Below are 23,930 nucleotides of genomic sequence, written 5' to 3'. Positions count from 1 at the left end.
TTATTACTACGCATCACTCAATTCATTTGGAAAGTGCATACAGTTGGAATTTTGTATTTAGGGCCTAACTTTTGTGTGCATAGCATACAGATGCTCACTAATGAACTAAAGCACTGACTGGGACGTGGCCTCTGCCTCACTTGATTAATCTCATTGTGTGTTCATTCCCAAAAGAGCAGTATACAATTCATAAAAGTCTCTGATCATCATCAAAATAAAACTATAGTTGTATGAAACAAATTTTTATTAGGAAAAAATGACGGATTCTAGTGCATTTTAATAATGTCCAACAATGTCTTCAGTAGAAACACAATCACTTCAGCCGTCACACTGGCTGTCAACACATGTGGCTGTGTTTAGACAGGGTTCCCTCCCTGAAAAAAAAGAAAGAGAGAGATGTGAGTGCACATGACATTCAGTTTAATCTGTTTTACACACAAATATACAGTGTGAAGTAAATAGCCACTTCTCTTTTGTCTTTTTGAATTTCAAGTCAACTTTAAGGATCACTACATTTTACGTTGACCAGGTGGACACAGGAGACAGAACACACAAATATGCAGTAGCTACTGTCTTAGTTGATATCATTATCACTGTCAAGTGATGTTTGATGTAAAAACGAATGATGATGTCTAAATTAGAAAATAAAAGAAATATTAAATAAATGAAATGAACATTTGAAAGCCTGAGTTAAGAAGCTGTTAACTGTTAGCTATTAAAGTTTGTAGAAAACTCTCCCTAAAGAGACTAAATTGACATGTTTCGTCTGTAATAATAGTGTTGCAGTAGGACATAACATAGTAAAGGATCATTTCAAAGTGTGATTCAACTAGAAACCATTATGCCATGGTGCTGCTGTTGCTCTACCAACTGAGCACAGTTTATATCAGTATGGCCTCATTGCCAGCAAGCTCCTGAGTTGACCACTCTTAACCCCCAGTAGCAAGCAGTCACAGAAAACAAACAACTACAAGTACAAGCCACAGAAATATCACAGTAAATTTTGTTTTCCAATAACAGTTTTCTATAAATAAAATCTGTGAACATTAAAGTTTTAATGAGTACAATTAATTAATCATAGCTAAATTCAGTTATGTCCTGGACTTCTTCAAGGATTTTTAACATTTCAGCCACTCCGATAATGTCCTTTGATGTACAGTGAATAATGGTTTGTTGATAAGTAATAACTGACTTGATATACCTCAACCCACAGTGTGCTGAATGTCAGCATTCAGAGGCTAGAAACTTTATTTACACCTACAAGTTCTGAATAATGTAATTATTACAGATACTATGTTTGTCAGGAAGTGAAGGAGATTGGAGTATTTTTTTTTATTCTCCATTTAGCAAGATTTTTAAATCACAAAGCACAAATAAAGTAGATCTGGTGACATTATTATAAATAGATGTTGACATCCTACACAAATGTCTAAGACATCCTGACTCAAATACAAGTTAAGGAATGCCACACATGGTGTTCAGTTTTCCACTTCCAACATGTTGATATTTGCACACAAATCTTTTGGACAGGAATTTAAAATAGTAATTGCGTAAAAGCAGGAGGCTGGCTTTGCTAGGCACAGCCTCTCGTGTTTGCTATGGACTTGTATCCCCAGCACAGTGCTTAACTCTGAGTAGCATAAACAATGAAATGCTCGAGGCTCAAACAAACAGGCAGTGTGCAGAGAGCAGCGTATTTTGATGTAACACGTCCATCCTGGGCATGTCTTTAAGGAGAGACTGGTTTCCTAATATGCACCACTCATTGTTGTACAAGGGTGACTCCTCACTGCCTGATTTGAACTCTGCAACTCCCATAGACCCAGATAAAAGAGCTGACTGGAGTTCCTGGAGATGTCTGGACAATCCCAGTCAACTTCGAGAGTGCTTGGAAGGTGGTATTTTCCGTTTCACTTAATAAAATCTTTACTTTTGCAGCTGCTGTTTCTACAGGTTTGATTACATAGTGTGTCATTCTGTAGATTCACATGGTTAGAGGTGCTATGCAGGCACACTTAAGATGGAATACGTGATTTTGGATACAAAAGCCACATTCAAACCCAGTAGTTGTGTAAAAAGAGGGGGTAGAAAAGCAGCACATCCCAGTACCATTCACACTGCCTCTTGAAAGGCGTCAGTGTATTTATGTCTTGTAAATGTGTACATTTGACCTAAATATTTCACTGCAAATAACAGACACATTTAATAACCACGAGAGCATAGAAAACTATCAAGTGTTTTGTGCTTAAAAGCTTTGGCAAACAGCAAATTGACTTTCCACCAGAAACTTAAACACAACACTAAAACATCCGGCTGTCAGCCACCTCCCCTTTTTTTATTCTTTTTTTTTTTCAGCCACCTACCTAATAACATTCAGAGATCTGAATGAGCCCTCCTGAGCGCCAGTATTTACTTTATTTCCTAGTTTAGCCTTATTTGTATTTGCTCATTTATCATGGCTGTTTTCTTTAGAATATTTTTGTGCCTCCAAGATTAGGAAATGTATTCTTTGGAGGTATGGTGTTGGGATACATGGATATTGTACCATTTTGAAATGATCTAATTTGTTTCTTGGCTTAAGCAAAATGGAGCAAAAAGAATACACTTCAGCAGATAAAGATTAAGTTTTTTTTTTGAGCCTTAAGACATGGCAGCAAGGCAATAAATGGAGGCAGGTGTTACATTCCTAGGTGTAAAGGAACTGTTTGGCCTCGTCTCAGATGAGATCCTTGATAAACAGGCGCTTCAGAGGTCTGCGCTCAGGCTGCCTTATTATTGGTTTCACTTTCAAGGAGAATAAGACGCCACCATAAAAAGGATGCTTCAAACTGGCATTTTTGCCTCTGAGTGTCAAAGACTAGAGAGACAATTTTCTGAAGTAACAGAAGATCACCTTCAGTGTCCACAAGAAAATCTTTTACCTATCTTGAATCAAGCAGTCCAAAAATGGAGCTCAACTATACAATAACCAAGCCAGAAACTACAAAGGGCTCTGCGCCTGTCTTTGGTTTCCGAGATGAGTTGCTTCTGACTGCATCCTGCTGCTTTTTCATGCCCTTTCTTGTGTGTGTGTGTGTGTGTGTGTTTGTGTGTGTGTGTGTGTGTGTGTGCGTGCGTACGTGTGTGTGTGTGTGTGTGTGTACGTGCGATTAGGGAACTGAGATCTGCCTCAATGACATTCATGTATGCATTTGATGTCAAACAGTCTAAATATTTAAGACATCATAGGACAAAGGGAAGAAATCTGGGAGTAGTCACAAGACGCTGGATAACTGATTGATTGTCCTCACTGACTCAAGTTTGCATCATAGTGTAAGTGCTTGCATGCACTTCTGCACATGTGTCTGCAGGATTGATTAGCCGCGTGTGCATGCTTATGAGGGGATGGCTGCCGTGTGAGTATGGGCAAGTGCGTTCTCATGCGGGTGACAGAGAGAGAGATCTCATAAATATATATATCATGTCTTCTGTGTGCACACGTCACTGTGCGTGTATGGTTCCACGTCACCCTGTGTGCTCGCATCACTGTGTGCTGCTGTGTGTGTCTTAGTGTCTTCGCTCATGTCTAAACGATGAAATTCATATAAAAAAATATCAAGGCGAGGATAACATTTGGATGCTATTTGGATGACAGGAAAATCTTGGCCTGGCGGTGATATGCCTTTTATGCCGTCATTTTGATGGTCAAAAAAAAAATCCTTCTCAAATTCACTCTCTTTTCTTGTTCTCACTTCCTCACAGACAAAAATGCCACACTGTTTTTCACAAGCTCTCCTGCCAAATTCCAACTCTATCCAACAAATGCAGGCGTCTCAAGTCAACTTTCTATATTGGAGTCTAAACCAGTGATTTGTACACCAGAGGGTACTTCTGCAGTTGCCAAGGGGTACTTGGAAATCTTATTAACTCAACTAAACTAATACACTAATCTATCCACACATTTCTGTTAAGAGGGAAAATTAACAGGCAAATAAGATAACAAATTGGTGTAATGCTGATCATGACTATACCAGTAAACTGACCATCAGCCTGAGTCAGTTATTGTATAATTGTCACCACTTATTGAGAGTCTGTGTGAAAGCTAGTTAGCAAGTGGGCAGATGAGTTGCAATAGGCCACTCAGCTAACAGTAATGGATAAACAATTTTGAGATACTTAGCTAAAGGCAGTCGTGGAACTGGGGGGGGGGGGGGGGGGGGGGGTACACCAATCCAGGAATTAAAAGTAAGGAGAGGACAACTTTAATACTCAGATTTTGGAAATCTAGTCAATGAAACAAATATAATTTATTGTGCTTGAATGCATCATGGATCCAGCTACAATCCATACAGTCAATGGGAAGGCGTGACATTCAAGGGTCCCCAAAGCAACGTTTCTGTGTTTTTGTTCGCTACCCGCTACAGGTATGCTGGCAGCTGCAGTGATGTTGACAGGCATTGATTAATACTTATAAGGGCGCAGAAAATTCACTGTCAACGCACCTCATTTTTCCTGTGATTAGGCTAACGTTTCATAGTGAATAACAAATCTGTGTTGAAATCATAGAAATCCTGTTCTCAGTTAGCTCCTATATAAATACACACACACACACACAGGGAGCAGTCAGTGGTCAGCAGAGCAGAGAGGCCACGCTGGAGAAGTGAACCAGGATGAAGATAACTCCAAGATCACTCGAGTTGATGACAATTATGCTCGGTGCTGTAAGTCCAATAAAACCTACAAGTCAATTCTTAATCAATACACCTGTTAAACAAGTATCAACACATTTGGAACGCGTATATAGTTTATAAAGTATACACTGACCTTGCTGTTGGAAACGTTGCTGTTGCTGCTCTTGAAGCAACATTTAGTTATATTTAAAATATTAAATTGTAATCAAGTTCTGAATTTATTCTTCGTTGTAACTTTTTTCTTGATGACTGAAGCTAACGTCAAATAACTTACATGTAGAGATGATGTGATAAAAGGACAGAGAGTCGTTGGATTACACATCAGGTGAAATATATTTCTACATGGAACATAGCTAAGTTATGTAGCTAGTAGCAAACAAGCAATGAACTTTAGCTAGCATTACCGCATTAACGAGTTGGTGACATATACTGTGACGAATGATGTAGTTCAATGAAGGTTTTCACACAAAACAACATGCAACTTTCCTGTTTTATGACAAACTGCAACTTACTTGATGGACAAAATTATCTTTTAAATTGACAAACATCATATGTGTAATTCAGGGCACAGTTCAAACAGGTTAAAAAAATCATGCAACAGTGGAGTGAGACTGCATTAAGTTTGATTCCTGTAACCAGTTAATTTATCTATTCTAATTTTTCAAAGATGTGATGAATTGTATTATAATTAATATAAAATATAATATTACAGCATTAAATGGCAAATTTTGACTGCTCTGTGGCATTTACAAGAAATAAGAATAAGTATTGTACTCACATACTGTAATCAGTTTTAACTAGAACTGTGCAATCAGTTACATGTTGGATGTTGATATGAAAAACTGAGATGATTCATCATGAGATAGATAAGGATAACAATATGCTACTGGGTTTCCGCATACATGAAACTACAGTTATAAATACCACATCTATATTGTCAGGTGTGGCATTTCGCTCCTTTGTTGTGTGGTTGAAAATGTAAATGGATTTGTATTTTATCCCAATTTTAAGTAATAAAAATAAGCTTAATAATAATTCATGTGTGAGAGGGTGTACATATATATATATATATATATATACATATAAAACACTTTTAGTAATGAAAAAGAACGAATAAGAGTACTAACAAAGAACCGAACCGATAATAGTAGTAGTATCGATAAAACCCTAATGATACCCATCCCTTAACACATCAAGAAAATAATCAGTAGATCTGCAATCTTTGTCATTTTAAGTGTCCTTTTGTAAGATATGTAGCTCTGATGAGTAAAATCATTAAAAATTTGTTTATAAAATGATGTGATGTGAATGTAATTTTCCAATGAAATGAGTTAGTTAGCTAAAAGTTAAGGATAAATGGATGAAATATCCAGCTTCTCACTCTCCAAGTGGTAGTAGCACAAATGCAAACTTAAGCAAAGCAAACTACAGGCTACACTGACAAGCGACTGGTATGAAAAGATATTTCAGAAAATAGGCCTATTATATAAATATTGTAACAATACCCACTATTAGTAAATGGTGTTGAATAACATTAATGTTATAATCCACTCATAGCATTATGGGAACATGACAAGTGGGGTCGATGAAGAACCATTTATCTAAACCAGGCCTTCTGTACATTTTGATCAGCAAACTTAACCACGTTGGAATAATATGCATGCTGTCTTTCGATGATGCATTTACCGGTCTCTTAAGCTAAAAATACACAATTCGATGTGCATGCACAAATGTACACATGCCGTTGAGGAAAAAGAACAGGAGGGAGAAGGTGTGAGTTAAAGGTAAAGGCAAGGCAAAGGCACACGAGGCAAGCAGCCCGGGAAAAAAAGGTGGCAGAAAAGAGATGAAAGGGTCTAATGGCTGTAAAAAGCCATGTCCCTCTTTTCATTTTCTTTCTTCCCCTTGTGTTCCCAAAATGGCACTGCTGAACCATAAAATGCTGCAGCGCTCACCTCTCAACCTGCCTTGTGTCTGACACAGATCGGGTTGCGGCAGTTTGACACCGATAGTCACCCTCACCGTTTGTTGTGGAGTTCCGGTTATCAACTCCTGCCGCCGTCAGCCTCCATCCCACATGTTCAGTGGAGGCACACAAAAGGAGGCAGAGAGAGAATGGCATTTGAAATTCTGAGAAAATAGAGTGGCACAAAGAGACTGTTGATGAAAAGCGTTGCGAAATTTAAGAGGGATTGAAAAAGGTTGAACTATTTCATTTCAAAGACATTTTTTTGTTCTCTGCCTTTGATGCAACTGAAAGGAGCTTCGCATGATGATGGAAAACAGAATTGATTCCTAAAGTTCCTTTTTCATGAAACATCCTGCTGCTGCAAATAATGCTGCAATAAAACCTTCTATAAGAACACAATTGCACATTTGCCTCCCGGCCTATTTCTTTCTCCTTCATCTTTAAGCAGTAATCCATGTCATGTAAAAAGAAGTACTTTTGCCATCTTTTTGCTGATTGATCTGTGTACTTGAATGAATTCACCTAAAACCAGGTTGTGAAAGTTCATGAAACATTTTTACATTTACTGTAAATTAAAAATCCTCTGGCACAAAGGGAGAGAAAGACTTAGAGGACAGAAAAGAGTTGGAATGAGCATCAACAACCAGCGTGGCTAAATTTGGTTTGCAGAAGGTTTGGTTTGCAGCGGAAAATGGCTTTGCCAATATGTCTCTGCGAAGGAGAAAGCTACTTTTTTAATGTTGCATTTTAACAGAGGCATAAGTCACCTACGGCATAACTAGCACAACAATTAACCCAGATGTAGTATCATCATTTCTACAAATATGATACAGCATTAGCAAAAAGCCCTTCAAATTAAATCACAAAATATGTCATTTGTAACTGCCCGTAGCCACACAGGTGATCTCTGGGGGATGGGGAAATATCACTAGCCCAAAATGTCACGAAAAGCGTCTTCACGTACGCTGTGTTATTGAGCTCTTACGCTTTTAGAACTGGCGTAAATAGGCAGATGTGGCGAAGTAAGGCATTCAAGCTGTTACGGTGACAGGTCTCTGCTGGGGCCATGAGGTCCCATGTGATTATCAATGAATAACAGATATAAGAGAAAAACAACGAAGCAAAAGAAAAAATTGGTAATACAATCTAAACAAGCAAAGCGTTGGTGCTTGAACCCAACCTTTTATCATGCAGTCTGCAGTAACACTCTGCTTAAGATAAACCAACTCAGAGCATCAGATTAACAAAGAGAATGTTTTGGAATAATCTTTAAAGCACCCCCCCCCCTTCCTCTTCGCCTACAGGTGTTTTTCCCCCTTCTATCCCATCACTCTCTTCCTGTGCCTTCATCTCCTCCCCTCTGTCTTTCATGTGAAGAGGTGGGTGGAGGTGTTTCACATGACTGTGAGCTATATACTGAGTTTTGCTGTGTTCCTTGTACCTCCATGCACCACGGGGAGCATGTTTACTCATTATGTCAAGACACACTCTCCTACTAAGTATGACATCAAGGGACAATGTGATCCACGGAGCACCTGAGTGTTGCTATCCCTTACACAGGCTTTGTTTATGAAAATGTACAGCATCAATATTCCGAGTGTACATGAATACAGCAGACAAAAATCCAACCTTCTCGCAGCCGCAAAATTGAAAGCCATCCCAAAAGGATCTCCTCTTTTCCTTTCGCCTTTTTTCCCCACTCATTTACTTTTCTGTTGTTCCTCTCAATCTCTTTTGGTTCAACTAGGCAATGGTGCCATGTAAGTTTAAAGAGTTTGTTAAATATTTATAAAGGCTTTCATCGACTCAGTCAAATCTTTACTCATTTCACCACAACAAGGCATATTTCTGCCTCACTAAGAAGAGAGGGGAGGAAAAAAGAAGGCAGCGTGAAGCGCGTGTGTCCTTTGAGCAGCTATTAGACTATCTGTTTGAAGCTAACTGAGAAATGGGCCCCTCCGGCAACTGCTGCTCACCACACAAGGTGAATGAGGCCAGTGTTGGAAATCTTTTCTAAGTTTTATACCCACCTATCAGATGTATGATGCATCACAAGCAAACAAATACGGACACAACTGCACACACAAGCAACACTTAGCGTGAATAAAGACACACTGTGGACCGGCTTTTAACTCACAGTAATTACAAATTATGAATATAAATGACCACGGCTAGGGCACATTTTTTTTTAAGAGAGAGTCATAATTTAGAGAACAATCAGCATGCAGTGGTTTTGAAGGTGTAGGCTACATGCAGACACACTCACACACGCTTTGCTCTCTGGAAAATAGGCTGACTCAAAGATATGCACTTAATGTTTGTATTCAGACATGTTAATAACAATAAAACCAGTGAGGTTTTTACTGCTGTGAATAAATTGCTTTATTTTAAATGACAGAGACGCATCAATGAAGACACAAAATGAGTGTCGTGTTTGTCCTTTTGGTAGCTGATAAGGCCACAATTGGACAGTGTGAGTGGCAAAGTCAGGATTGCTGTGATCACACCGGATGCATTTCTCACCTTCACTGTCACAGCTAACAAGAGAGCGAGAAGTGTTGTACAGTATCTGTTGATATAACTCCACTACAAAAGTTACTTCCCCTTTGATTGAAAAAAAGCCCTGCCCTTAGGGTATCCAGCAATTCAGATCCCAGGCTTGTACCCCAATATAATGGCAATGTAATTTTGATTGTGGTCATCATAGCGCTGAAAAACAAAATACTGAATAGCAACATGTCATTCCAGAAACAATGGTTATGTTACTCTGGAAAATATCTTTGATAGTTTATGTTTGAACTATTTTTCCCACATAAATGGATGAAGAAATTGTGTTTTGTAATTTGGGTGATTGAACCCTTTAAACCTAGTTTTTGTTTGCTAAATTCAAAGCCTTGTACATACAGTGGGTTTATGCACTGCATCCACACTGAGCAAACAATTCTATTCTTATACATAACATATGTACTTTTATGAGGGGATTTCTTCCTCTTACATTTTGACAAGTAAACCTTGCTGTAATGCAACAGTTTAATTACAGTTTTGTTAAATCTGGAACATGGGTAGCTCATAAGCAAATTAGCATGGATGCCGTCCGGAGAAGTTCCCGCGGCACTTTCTTTCACAAGCTCTATACGCTGGATGCTTTTCTCATGGTGCACCTCACACATGTGACAGAACAGATAGCCTTCAATTTGCATCAATACAGCTGTTTATACCGACAATGTAACATCAAGTGCTTCACACTTTACGCACATAACTGCAAACCGTCTGTTATAAAGCTCTGCCATTTTGCATCATCTTGTGACGGTCATGGGACTTGTTATTAAAGACAGCCTGCCTCATTCTCAACTAGGACAGAACAGACACAACATGTGGCAGCATGAAATTCACTGTGACACCACTAGCTTGCAGTGCCAACAAAGAAAAAAGGGCGGCGGGGGGAGTAAGTGTTAGTCTAAGGGAATAAAATATGATGGAGAGAGAGGGTAAGGAGTGGGTGGAAAAGATGAGGAATGATTCCTGATTGTGCTTGTCTTATGAGGAGCATCCATCAGAAGTGACACCCGGACAAATAAAACCCATTTTTTCCCCATATTCAATTACATAGAGTGAGATGTACTTTAACACACGAATGCACACGCATACATGCAAAAAACACAAGCATAGACATGCACACACATACTCAGTCATAGAGAGACGCACATACCCTCACTTCTGATTCACATGTTCACACATTCTCTCAGAAGATTGTTTAATCTCTACTGAGGAAGATTTATTGCACAATGGTAGCACTTTTATGTGTAATACAAGCTGACAGTTTCATTAAATAAAATAAGAATCAATGGAGAACTGAGTCGCAGCTGCAGCGTGCACGCACAGACTCCCACGTAAATTACAGTTGGATGTAAATTCAGCAACAGCAGATTAGAACTGGCTCCAAACTTCGGGGGCAGAAAAAAAAAAGAGACCGTTAGCGGCCTCACCTGTTGGAAAGCAAAACAAGGACATCTGAATCCTTGAGGACAGTTGGCACGATGCGCCTGGGCTCCAAACTGCTAAAGGAAGAGAGGAGATTTAACAAGTGATTAGAAGAATATAAACAAGTGACTGAAGGATAGGGAGAGAGAGAGAAAGGTGGAGATAAAGACAGGTAAAGAATATGCCTGAGGATGACAAAGAAGGAATCAATGTTTAACTAGTATGAAAGCCAAGAAAGTGTCAGTGAGGAGTAGGTCTGAGGTATTCCTTCGCAGATAAACAGTCTCACCAGGTTGGGCAGCTTTGCCTTGGCAAACTGAATGAATAAGTAAAGAGATGAGTTCAGTGAACTGTCTGCGTGTAATATTTCAGAAGTACAATGGAATGGAGCATAAATGCATCAGTGTTTTCAGGGAAACAATTTAGACAAATTGCTTTGGAGAGTTTCCATAAAGAAAGGTAAGAAAACACCTACACTGCAATAGTACAGAAATGCCAATGGTGCTGAAAAGTCCTGTCTTGTCACGACAGTACGGGGCACTGCTGAAGTGTCTTGCTGTTATTGAAAGGTGATATTTCTTGTATGGAACCATATGAAAATTCTGTGTGGGTGGGCACTAAAAATAGTTTGTGAAACCACAGCTGGTGGCTGACATTGTTTGCACTTTATGTGATTTGAACACTCCCTAGGTCATGTATGTCATATATGTTAATTCATGTCATGAAATGAATCTTGGATGGGACTACCTATTACTGTAAGTTTTGATCGACATTTGCCCACACCACGTCCCCTTCGTATAATTTGTGACAAACACACCAGAGTGTGCAGGAGCGAAAAGTAATGTCTACTGCAAATCAGCTCTGCCATTAACTAAACTTCCATATTGTGAGAGGAGGTTAGTTTGCTAGCTGAGTGATATAAAAAACTTAACAGCATGATGGATCCTTACAAAGGGACAGATAGTTGGAAAACACTAGATAAACTTGTTGGAAAAGGGGGGAAACCCTTCTTGTGTCAACGTTTGCAAGTTTTACAGGGCTGCAACAAACTCTAATCAGGTGTGCATTACAGAAGTTGACAATGCCTTTCCAAGCAATGGCGGCTTTTAGATGCATATTTATGCTATGCTACAAACACCAGCAGTGCAATAGCGCTGAGCTTCTATTCTGCGTTGAGCTCTGCACGTTTGGAGTTGGAAAATGTTCAACTTTGGGTAAAACGCTGCACTCGTCACTGTCACTTTTTACACAGTCATCCAATCACAGTCGAGGAGCGGTGGGTGAAATACCAAAAGGCCAACTGTCACATCCTACATGTGTAAGTGCTGAACAGCAACAACAATGGAGGAGAAATTAATACTGCTGGTCTCTGAGTATCCATGTGTGTACCAGATGACATCAGTGGACTACCACGCTATCAAAATGGAAAAGAAGCCTTGCAGGAACATTTTATTCAGGTCACTTCTGCAGATATTGCATTTCATAGAAACTGAAGCATCCCATCTGAAAAAACGTTGCGCCTCCAAAGCTTTCTCAAACAGCTGCAGCTTTTCAGAACCCCCTAATCACATAAAAATTCTACAGATAGCAGCTTTAATCATTTAACTTACTGTAGAGACCCTTTGAGTGCAGAGAGGCAAGGAAGTATGGGGCTGGAGCCTTAGATCTAAGTGGCACTATTAAATGTAAATTGTGTGCCATATCAGATACGTGAACACCCATTATAAAAACCAAGAGGAGGCCTTTATAATTGTAGACATGACCAGTCACAGCAAAGAACCGTTTTTTATATTGCTATGGGAATGATCTATCCAGCCCCATAAGCAACAGGTATTAGTCATGTCCATGACTTCCAGAACTTTGCTGCCTTTGTTTTTGCCATAAATGGCTATGCTAAGCCACACGGTAATGGATGGCTTGCTGCTTTTACAGACCTGTATTAACACAACATTGTAATAAGAAAAAGTGCAAAGTTCACTTGTTAGATTTAATAATAATTGTCATTAATCAAGGATTATTATATATTATGATGGGCTATAAATTACTTTAATCATAAAGTCACATTTCCACCTCAGAGATGGACAAATTAGCTAATTAGAGCGGAGATCCAACTGACAATTGCAGTGAGGAGGTAATTTATCATGATGCAAAGCAGTGCAGTAATAATAATAACACTATTGCTGCTTTGTCATTTGCATTTCGGCTGGAGAGTAAAATGCCTTGTGATGCCAGGAACTCACTCATAGCACCATCCTCCATCTTTGAGCATTCGAAAATGCCAGAGTGTGGGCGAGGGGTTTGATCCAAAACAGAGTGCGGACTGGAGAGTGAGCTCAGAAAAAAACTAAAACCTCAACACTTGGCAAGTTATCTTAGAGCCATTAGTAATGCTCAACAAATCCTCACAAGTATATTTTGGTCACTTTGTGCTTTGGTACAGTGAAAATCGTACTAATTGTATCCTTAACTGTTGCACCGGCTTCTAGTTTGTTTTCTAGGTTGTTTTTTATTATACCTTAGAAATATTTTATGTGAAGCTCAGTGATGTCTGAAGTACCTTCTCCCAGGGATTGAGGGGTTAACATGGGGGCTGGAAAAGAGAGAGGCAGGGAGCAGATTTCCTGCTTATGAACTAATACATTGATTGGACCCATAACCAGGTCTGTGTCTCTCGTGCCCACCTCAAAACCACTGCATGGATCTCGCTCAGAGATGATTAGGCTTCTTCTGTGCTAGCTCTCTTTCCACCCCCATGAAAGCAAAGCAGAAGGGACAACTGTCCTATATTCTTTAGGGACTTTGAAGTATTTTCCTGTAGAGCAGATATCACGACACATAGAACCTTATTTTGTTGCTTAGTTACAAGATTTTCCAGCCTCCTAACTTTAAAAATTGCCTCAGCCAAATGAATTCACATAAGCAGAGTCCACACGTTCGTGATCAAACGCAAAATGGTCAAAAGCAAAACTGATCAAGGGGTCAAAAGCAAAAATGCAACACAATGTGGTGAAGAAGTAGTACTGGCGTAATGTACTGATGTTCTGAGTCAAGATCTGATCATGTTTCTTGATCTCTGTTTCACACTTTGTCTTTCTGTCTCTTTTTACCACTTTTTTTTATCACACACTGACATAACATATACACACACATAAGCACATGTGAATTCATACACACACACACACACACAGACTTGAAGAAGGGAAAAGCCACCTGCCAGAGAATAACAACAGACCTGTGTAGCCTAGCAACAGCTCGGAGACAGGCTTATTAGGTGGAAGAAGAGAGAAAATTGCAAGAGGGAAAACTTTGGCCTGTGTCTCTGCCTCTCACACACTTATACAAGCTGAAGGGCACACGGGCCCAAATGCGCATTTGGGCAAGCCTCATTCCCCCCAACCCTCCTCCTCTCACTTCCCTTTAAACGTGCCTTGTTTCTGACAACTCTACATTTGCAACAGACCATCGATCAGGCTACTAAACCAAACAATTTGGCCGCTCACTTCTTTTTCTCCGTCTGCCAAGAGTGGAACATTTTTAATTGTCAATTTGTTGCTCTGTTTTTTTTTTTTTTTTAATTTGGATGCTGTGGCACCCAACTGCCAGCCTAGGTATGCCAGCTCCCCAACACAGTAGAAGGAGTTTCACTTAATTGCTCTCTCTCTCTCTTAGAGGCAGTATCTAATATCTTGGATTTGATTACTGAGACAAAAGAGGTTTAAATCGATGCTAAGCTGGGAGAGTAAAACACTCAGAATTCAGAACATAGGCCTTGGGTTTACCTGAGTGGCCTCTGTGTTTTTAAAGCGAAACCCACATTGCCTATTCACAGCCTATTTCCTTCCATACTTGATAAAAAAGCTCTTAAGATTCTCCTTATCTGATCCCCCCCCCCCCCCCCCCCCCTTCAGCCAGCACCTCTGTGTGTGCGTGTGTGTGTGCGCGCGTGTGTGTGTGTGTGTGAGAGAGAGAGGGAGAGAGAAAGATAGACAGAAAGATTTTAAAATGTGTCAGTGTCTGAGATAGTTCTCATAACTTTTTCACACTCTCTATAAACATTTACTTGCATATCTGCATCAGCTATTTTGCTGCCAAAAATAAAACTTTTATAATGTCTCTCCATCACCATCATGCACTTTACAATCTCTCGCTATCTCCCTCTCTTACTCTGTTTCAGGTTTGCCTCCTTGCATCTCATTTCTCAGCTGACACCCAGAGACCCCCATATTGCCACTTCCACCCAGGGGGAATGTGCATTGCAGCTTCAGTAATTATCCTGCTGGATTGGAAGTGCTGAGGCCAAAGGGGCAAACCTCAGAGTGCAGTAAGCCTTGCTGTCACTGTCACCGCTGCACATGGTAAAAGAAAGTGCTACCCAAATTTAAATAGGTCATAGAGGGAAAGGGCAGAGCGAGGAGAGATTGAGAAAGAGGAAAAGATGGAGATGTAAAAAAATATGTTTTTCTGTTTTGACATGGAGAGAAGAAAATATTCTGCTAACTCCCCACTCAAGAGAAAACCCCAAATAAAGCTTAAGCACTAACAGCAGGAAAGTACATTGAAAGACGTGCTGTGTGTTTTTTTTTTATCCTTTCATGTATTGTTTTTTTTAGTGAGAGCATTTTTACAGAAAACACTGTCAGGGTTAAACTTCCAAAGCTCTCTCTAATAAACACATTTCAAATACTCCAAGTCTTCTTCCGTACTGCCAATGCAAACTTTGATTCATTCAGCAACCAGTTGTCTTTTCAAGGTTTTTGGATGAATAGTAAGAAAAATCTACCTACCAGGAGCTAAATAACGAACGCGTTACATCATGTTTGTTTAATCCATAGAAAAACTTTTTAATTTATTTTCCTACTTTATGACACAGGCAGGTTAGCTGTTTATCCCTGTTTCCACACTACATGCTAAATGAAGCTAACAACCTGCTGGCTCTAGCTACATGTCGAGCATACAGTCACGAGAGTGGTAGCAATCTTCTCATCTAACTCTCAGCAAGGAAACAAATAAATGTGTTCCGCAAAATGTCTGACTATTCCTTTAATGTTTGGCATTTCAATGTGTTCTGATTTTTCGAGAGATTATTGAGCCCCATACCCATTTTATATCTCACAGAAACAAGCTAGTTACACTTTTGTGCTGCTTGAGACTCACCATTGTTGAATGATGCAAACATGAAACCTTAATTGTAATAGCATACATTATCACAAATTTGCATTGCTTATACACCGCTTAGCTGTGCTTAGTCATGTACAGTAGATGGATCGGGCGGTATACTTTGCATACTTTGTAATTACATGTTTACACCTAGCTGCTACAAGGTTACACAGTTTTAAAAGACTAGGTTTTAATATGATTTCCCAGCACCACATATTAAATGTCAAGAAGTAGTCTTTGGGAATGATTGAGTACATATCAGAAAAATACAGTTATATCACTGAATAGCTCATTGTATCAGTTGCTCCCTGACATATGCACCCTGAAAACATGTCTGTAAGTCCCACTTTGCCTTGTTGATCTTATTACCCCTTATCTTATCATGTTTGTTAAGTAATCAGTACCAAGCACAAACGTAGTGTATGGACTTTTTTGTTTTAATTTAATATTTGATAATAATGAATCTTAAACCGATACACAGCTCGCACTTACCTAAATTAATGCTCCGGATGAATTATTTACTTCACTTAAGAAAAAAGAAAAAAACTGCAGTCATAAGAGGTTGTTGTTACTTTGTCAGTCAACATCGCGCTGGGTAACTGACAGAATCGTTTTCAAGGCTGGCCGACATCCATTACATTTGCAGGTCTTTCATACACACAGTCTGGCTTAATGATAGAGGACAGGACACACTCGCCTAAATCAATTGTTGGGGGCATAAACAGGCAGAATCTCATGCCACTCCAACCACTTGTTTATGAGATATATTGGTCACAGACAAACTAAAAAATATATGCACAGACAGCAGTTGTAATTGCCTCCTTGGAAGCAACGAAGACGTGGAAAAAGCTAGAAATGTACTTGGTCAATATACTGCAAATGTACTGTACATATGTGCCAGCTGATATAGCAAAAACATTTTACTATAGATAAATTAATAAAAGTGTGATAAGTCTTTTCCTGTGGTGCTCCAATGGTTCAGTTACAGAAAAAAATGGAAAGGGAGAGCTGTGTAGCGACAGCAGCTTTGTTGGACTGACAGCTGGGTCTGACAGATATTCAAGTGAGCCTATGATCAGTTGTGAATGGTGTGTAACTAAGCAATAATACAGTTCCACAGGGCCCCACGCCCCCCCAACCTCCCTCGTTTCCTATGTTAGGAACTGAACTCTGAGGGCCGTATGCATATAATCCACAAACCATTACACCTTGGATAGATTTAGCTATTTTAACTACTCAGTTGTAGGCGTGATCAAATTAAATATATGCATTGAATATATAAGGTGTAACAATCCAATGTAACATTAAAAAATCATGCAAAATTGCAGCGTGGTACTGAACACATCAGGTATTTGTATAATCAGTTTAAATCTCAATAATATATTCACCTGATGGGTGGGAGGGTAACCAGGTCTAACAAGCAGGTTTGGGTTGCAGGGTTGAGGGTGATGGCACACAGCAGTCACCATCACACTGGCTGCCTGGTGGGAATGAGTCACTTTTTTGGCAATGTTCTGAGCAGCAGAATTGCCGGCTGTGAAAGTATAGAAGAAGTAAAGCTGTGAGAAACAAATATGGAAGCAATTATTTTTGTACCTGCCTTAATACACTCCTTTACACTAGTTATATTAGTTAAAAACCTGATGGGTCTTTATTTTAAAAGAAAATAGTTGGCCATTGAGGATCAGTAGTTGTCAGATTTTAACTTTAACCCTTGGGATTTCCAAGCCGACTGACTGGATCAATAAATGTAGGAGATGGTATACTCAGATTTGCTCATTTGAAAACACAGTTTCACCTCCTGACTGTACACGTACACGTCTAAACTAATTTACAATCTCTGTGATGTCAAGCCAAATTTGATGACTGACGAGGTTTGAAAGCAAAGTCTGAACATTCTCCACTCACACATAATATTGGAACTGCTCAGTAAAGCCATGTTTGACTTGCAACATCTCATTTGAGATGGAGAGCAGGAGGATTTATGGAAGACATCACGTGATAATATACAGTATAACCTCTTCTACACATTTCTGTTAGACCTCTGCTTTAAAACGGACTAGATTACCTGCCTGTGTTGTTTAAATGTCACTTTATTATTTATATCATTATCGGACCTCGTCAAACTGTGCCAGAGATCTGTCAGTGTTCAGTGTTGAATTTGATAAAAGGCACCGATTAATTAATGTCACAGTAACAATACCACCAGTGTGAGATAGAGACCACAATCATTTCAAACGCAGCCTCATTTGCATCCCGTAAATATACAAAATATCACAATTAATTTGACAATGATATATCGATGTTTAAAAATACTACACACAGAGCCTTTTGAGCGCGGGGCATAAAGGGGAGGATGGCATGCTGTAGCCACCAGCTTAGTTAGTGTTGCAAAATAAATGTCCTCATCAAGTGATGATCATGATGAATTCTTTATGTGGCCCACGATGAACCATAATACCTATCCCCATGCACACACAACTCTCAACACACACACACACACACACACACACACACACACCGCACATTAGATAAAGATGCCAAGGTATAAACTTACCTTTGGCTTTGTTAATGGTAACTATCTGCTGAAAGGTACAAGGTCTGGCTTTCTCCTGAGGGGCAGCTGCTTGCTTCATGCCTGCCTTGGCAGCGCTAGCCCAGGACCTGGCATTAACATCCACGCCATCTGTACCTGCAACTGCAAAATGCACAGCAAGGGGGCAAGGATTAGAACTACCCATTTCACATGCACAACGTCTTGTCTGGCCTGTGTGTTAAGTGTGTGTTGTAGAGGGGAGGCTTTATAGAACTGTGTTATTTTTTGCTGTAAAGGAATTTTTTTTGCAGACCCCCACCCCCCAAGGTAATCCACAAAGTGCTATTGAATCAACAGAGCTATGCTATCAGAGGGTAAATTCTATCATATCAGCACTGACTGCAAACTGCTGAGGAGTGTCAGCAGTATGTATCACATATGCATTTATTGAGCAGAGCAGAGCTGCCTTCAGCTACAGTGGTGCACCAGAGGAATACAAACAGAACTACATATAACTGAATCATATAGCAAAGGTATGACCCCACTGCAAGGTGTGTAGGAGGTACTGTATACACTGTACAGGCCATACTCCCTTCCAAAGTTAACAGTATACTTGAGTTGTTGTTGACTTAATTCATATCTGTGTCCACTGTTCTGCACCAACAGCCAGTATGGAAGGCTCACCATGTAATTCACTTTGCCACAGCACAATAAACATTTTCCCACTGAGTCATCCGACTGAGGAAGTACTTCTCTGCCACGCCAATGCAGAGTCACAGTGTGTTCACACCTACACAGAGAGACGCAATGTGTGTGTTTGTATTTGGGTGGGCGGGTGCTCTTGTTGGGGATTACAAGTGGCACGGAGCACTGCCCCCTGATTGGTAAGTTCCGATTTGGCTGATTTTCTACCCACACAATTTTGGATCTAGAAGTCGGTCTCAAGTTCAGAAAAGTAAACAAAGAAGTGGAGCTAAGCCGTCTGCTAAGTGGCAGAAACAAAAGGGGTTCACTAAAGGTTTTTTGTGTAAAAGGGTAAAACTTTGTGAGCCTGACAACATTTACACTGAGCAACTTCCGAGCGACAGATTTTATGCCTGGGACATTTGCTGCCGCCTCACTCCTGGCTTTAATTAGCCGAGTATGACGGTGTTTTTAATATCAATATTAGATTCTCAGAGGGATGCTTGTGTGAGTTTGTGCATTTGTTGCTCCAGAGGGTATTAAAAATGATATGAAATCATATTAATGATAACCAGATTATTTATATCAAAGAAGGAGAGGCATACAAACAGCACAGGCAAAGACACACGCCAGATTTATTACCTCCAGGAGGCGGCTGTTCTTTGGCCTTCAGTTCCTCACAGCTGATGGTGGGAGAGTTGCCTTGGATGGCCGGGCCAAATGTTTGAAGGTCCAGCACAGATTTCTGATCTCCTGCGCAGATGGAGGAGACCGTGAGGGACACATTTTCCATCCTCCTCTGATGGGAAGTCCCACTCTTTTTGCGGTGGTTTGGTGAATGGATAATCCCTCTTTTCCCCTCTGTTTTTTTGGTCTTGGGATTACAATCACGCAACACACCCAGTGCTAAAGGTTTCTTTGGGGGCTGGAGAGCAGGGAAGTCAGCCAGTAGGTCATAAGCCTCCTGTTGCTCTGGGTCTGCTAGTGGTGCGTTGGTTTTCGAGTTTGCCTGAGGTGCTTCTGCTTTGCCTTGGACAGGAGCCTGCGCAGGGGCGGTCACGCCACCTGCCAAAGTGGCAATGGGGATGTCATGTGGGCGTAATGAAAGGGGAAGATCCCACTGGCCATGCATCTTCCCCGAGGCTGGAGGCTCCATGGAACATGGTAGAATGCCAGCTTTTATGGTACATAGTGGAGGAAAGTCCTTCTCTGTGCTGGAAGATGGGGAATCCTGCTTGCAGTTAGAGCTTAATTCATCAGATGAGTGTGGAATTTCATTTTCCTCTTCCTTGCAGTCGTTGTCATTCGCTGAGTCATCATCGCTGCTATCAGTGGCGCGACTTCGCACACCAGGCAGCGTTACAACATCATCATCATCACTAGAATTTCTGTCAGGACTGCTTCTTATATTCTGCTCATCCTCACTTTCACATGTTTCCCTAGGTAGCTCAGAAGGAAGAGGAGGATCTTCCTCATCCTGCAGATGTGGGGTGCTGTCTTCAGTGGCAGAGCAGATGCGTTCGGGTTCAACACTCTGTTGTTTATCTCCTTCATCTTTCTCCTGAGGCAGTTAACAACAGAAAATGTTGCTATCAGTTAATTTGCAGGTCATTTTGGATTTAAGAGCAATGGCTAGCTAGACTACAGTAAACCTACACAGAAAACAACTTTAGACTCCAAAGTCATCATGCTGACCAAATTTCTTTTCCTCTTTGCCTCCTCCTCATTTTCTTTCATCTTTCCTTCCATCGCAGGGCTCGGTACCCGTGCAGGCCTGGCAAAATGGGGATGTCTGCGGCCCGAGAGATAAGGGCAAGGAAGGGTGAAGTTAGGGTGGTATTGCTGCTTGGCCTCCTCATACTGTGTGCTCGGGCCCGAATCGTCATCTTTCTGCCACTGACCATCCCTACACAGGAAGAGAGACATAGGCATGTGTGGGAGTGCGGCAGGGTTAACACACCTTTTATTCGTAACAGACCATCAAAATTGCTACGACTTCAAGGTTAACGTCCTCATGCAGTCTTGTATGCAAGGTTTATTTCATAAAGAAAATGTCTGATAGCTGTGTCACATCTCCAGTACAGTTTTAGATATTTTAGAAGCAGGTGACATTTATTTTAGAATCTGATCTCTGCAGTGGCCATGTAGCATAAATGAAAGCTCACTTGTATCATGAACATACTTGAAACAGGTTTAATTAGAGGCACTCGAAATGATTTTCAGCTTTTTTGCATGCTATTTTAAGATGCAATTGTACAGTTCTTGCTAAAACTTAATCATTTGTTGGTAGTGCATAATATTCTAACCTAACTAGCTGCCTTTGGACAACATATACCTATAGGTTAACCAGTTCATTCTGCATACTGTGAGTCACCATCATTTCATTAGCACATTTGACTGGACTTTCAGTTGAACCCAACATTTTGCCTCAAAGAGTGAATCGTTGGGTCCGTGGATCCATCCCCTATGTGTGGTGCAGCACCCACTTCAAGACATGACTTTTTAATGAGGCTACTCTTTAGTCACCAGCCTGTCGACTGTCGAGCCGCGATGCGGAACAGACGGTCCGGTGAGACCCGGGACGCTTATGATAACGGAGATGTCATGGAAGCTCCGGGCGGCCGGTGAGCAGATGGTGTACATTAACATTATAGAGTGGGTGTGTGTGTGATCGTACAGCAGCACCACCTGATCACTGCAATGTTGATACCTGGGTTATAAATGGGCTTTAAGTTCTCATCCATCTGTCCATCACTTCATCCATCCATTTTACATAGGCCTATCCAAGTTAGGCAAATGTCACGAATCTTAAAATGACACTGTAGGTGTGGCTAAAAACAAAACAGCTTGTATAGAAGCTACAGGTCAAAAACTTCTGGATGTGTATGATTGTGTTTTTGAGGTTGTGGCTCCTAAACTGTAGGAACTCACTCCCTTTAGACTTAAGATCTGTTGACACTGTGGACACCTTTAAAAAGCAGCTCACTCTAACCCACCTGTTTAACGTTAGACGTTTCTGTTTATTTCTGGGGGGTTTTATGCTGTACATCTGTTGGTTGCCTTGCTTCTTTTGTGAAACACTTCTGTGCCCTTGAAAGGTGCTATACATAATGTCACTTACTGAAGTTAATACTTAGCCTACTATACATGCAGACATGATCAATTATTTGAAAGTGAAAAAACTAACATTTACAACTGCATTCCTGCAAAATACAGAGGGTAAACTCCAGCCAAATGGATACCCACAACTTCTTCCTATTAATGGCTTCCTGAACCATAAAGCATTAGTAAATACTTTTTAAACATTAATAAATCTATGTTTTACTACTTAATATCTCTTAGTTAAGAGGCATCCGCAATCATTGGAATCTTTCAATTTGTCCTAATCTAAACAGACATACTGTATTCCAGGAATAATGTAGCCTATAAAAAACCTACCATAACGCAAGGTTGACTATGAAGTTACTTTTGTAGAACCATTTTGGGACACATTCATTGACACATGACATCATTTGCTCTGTGTGTGTGTGTGTGTGTGTATTATAATAGACTTTATGTATACCCAACTCAGCCTTACCGGTTAATTGGCTTGTTGTCTGGAGCCGTGCAGTCTCTATTCTGCTGCCTCTCAGGTAAACTTCGACTTCTGCCAAGCTCCTCCTTCGCCTCCTTTGCCCTTCTCCAGATGTTTTTGCAAACACGATCAAAATTGTCATTCGGCACCTGTGGATGAATCCAGGTGGAGCGCGGAAAAGGCGCAAACGCACACGCGAACTGTTTTTGAGTTAACTGATGAATCCAGGGATCTCCTGGTAGCATCATTTTCTCTCTGTTGCTCACAAGCAAGTCGCCAGACTCGTTACAACGTTAGTTTATTTTGAACCATATCCTTTGAAAGAATGCAATACCCGGCGCGTCCCTGGCAGGCTGCCATAGCAACCTGTTTAAATTAGAGAGTGATGATTCAACGAGTGTCTCAAACATTTTTAATACCTCAACCTATTTCACGTGATGGTTTAATAGCAAGAAAAAGTTGGACGAGTTGTTACACATAACACAATATAGGCTATATAATTTATAATTTATTTATCTCTCATTATATCTGTCTGTGTAGTCCTGCATGTTTAGCCTATTACATGCAAACGTGCTGGACAGTAGTCTTCATATAGACTACTGTATGCACACAAACTCAAAACTTACTGTACTTTAGAATTTACCACTGTAAATTGTAACGTTAATTTGAATTTACCATGTGTTATAAAGGCATTCACCAGAGGACAGTGGAATCTATTTCCTGAGAAAAGGTGCAACGGTAGGCCAAGTCACAGAACAATCTGATCAGGAGGGGTAGGAGCAGCCCAGTGTTGGCAAAGTTTAATTTAATGTTGCGGGAAGACTATTTATGATCTCTATCATATATGTGTGGGGTTGAAGGCCAACGCGCATTCCATCAGCCCGACTGTTTCAACGCACGGCGCATTGCGGAAAACTAATTATACCGGTCATATGCAACAGTGGAAATGACATTCAAATTTACTGGCGAGGGTTCCAGCCTGTTAAGCATCAATTTCACGTTTAGTGAGCAGGAAGTGGACATCTATGTTAAACTACCGGCCAACCCGATGATTGGTCTTAATGGATGGAGACAATGGCCTCGTTGTGGACCCCTAAATCTTAACAAATTGGAACAAGATGGATTTGATCCTTCATATATTATTATTATTATTATTTATTATTATTATTATTATTATTATTATTATTATTATTATTATCAATCCAATAATACTATTATTAGTATAGAGGATTATTTACTTTACTAATTTAGCCTACCCAATGAGTTTACCTTAATCACTTGTGAATGGAGTAAGTTAAACCGCTTTTGAAAATGTAGGCATGTGATATCACTGGAGAGGGTACTGCGAGTGAGAGATAG

General features: G+C 40.3%; 1 protein-coding gene across 2 annotated transcripts; it reads right to left on the bottom strand.

The window, feature by feature from the left end:
* Window positions 1-232: 232 nt before the first annotated feature.
* LOC119906739 lies at window positions 233-22,890 on the bottom strand. Of its 2 annotated transcripts, none has more exons than XM_038724076.1 (6): window positions 22,575-22,890; window positions 20,654-20,903; window positions 19,640-20,558; window positions 18,335-18,475; window positions 17,166-17,311; window positions 233-374 (listed from the first exon to the last, which is right to left on the bottom strand). In XM_038724076.1, the coding sequence occupies exons 1-6, from the start codon at window positions 22,817-22,819 to the stop codon at window positions 357-359; spliced, it is 1,719 nt and encodes a 572-aa protein (XP_038580004.1). In that variant the 5' UTR covers window positions 22,820-22,890; the 3' UTR covers window positions 233-356. The 2 variants fall into 2 exon arrangements, with proteins under 2 accessions (XP_038580004.1, XP_038580005.1); XM_038724077.1 differs by having other exon boundaries at window positions 20,693-20,903.
* Between the last annotated feature and the right edge of the window lie 1,040 nt (window positions 22,891-23,930).

Source organism: Micropterus salmoides, unplaced genomic scaffold (assembly GCF_014851395.1).
Source record: "Micropterus salmoides isolate LMB-PRFRI ecotype aquatic unplaced genomic scaffold, ASM1485139v1 Ms_hic_scaffold_17, whole genome shotgun sequence".
In the NCBI taxonomy this organism is placed as follows: domain Eukaryota; kingdom Metazoa; phylum Chordata; class Actinopteri; order Centrarchiformes; family Centrarchidae; genus Micropterus; species Micropterus salmoides.
The sequence above is the reverse complement of the archived record's forward strand: the minus strand, read 5'-3'. Positions and strand labels throughout refer to the sequence as shown.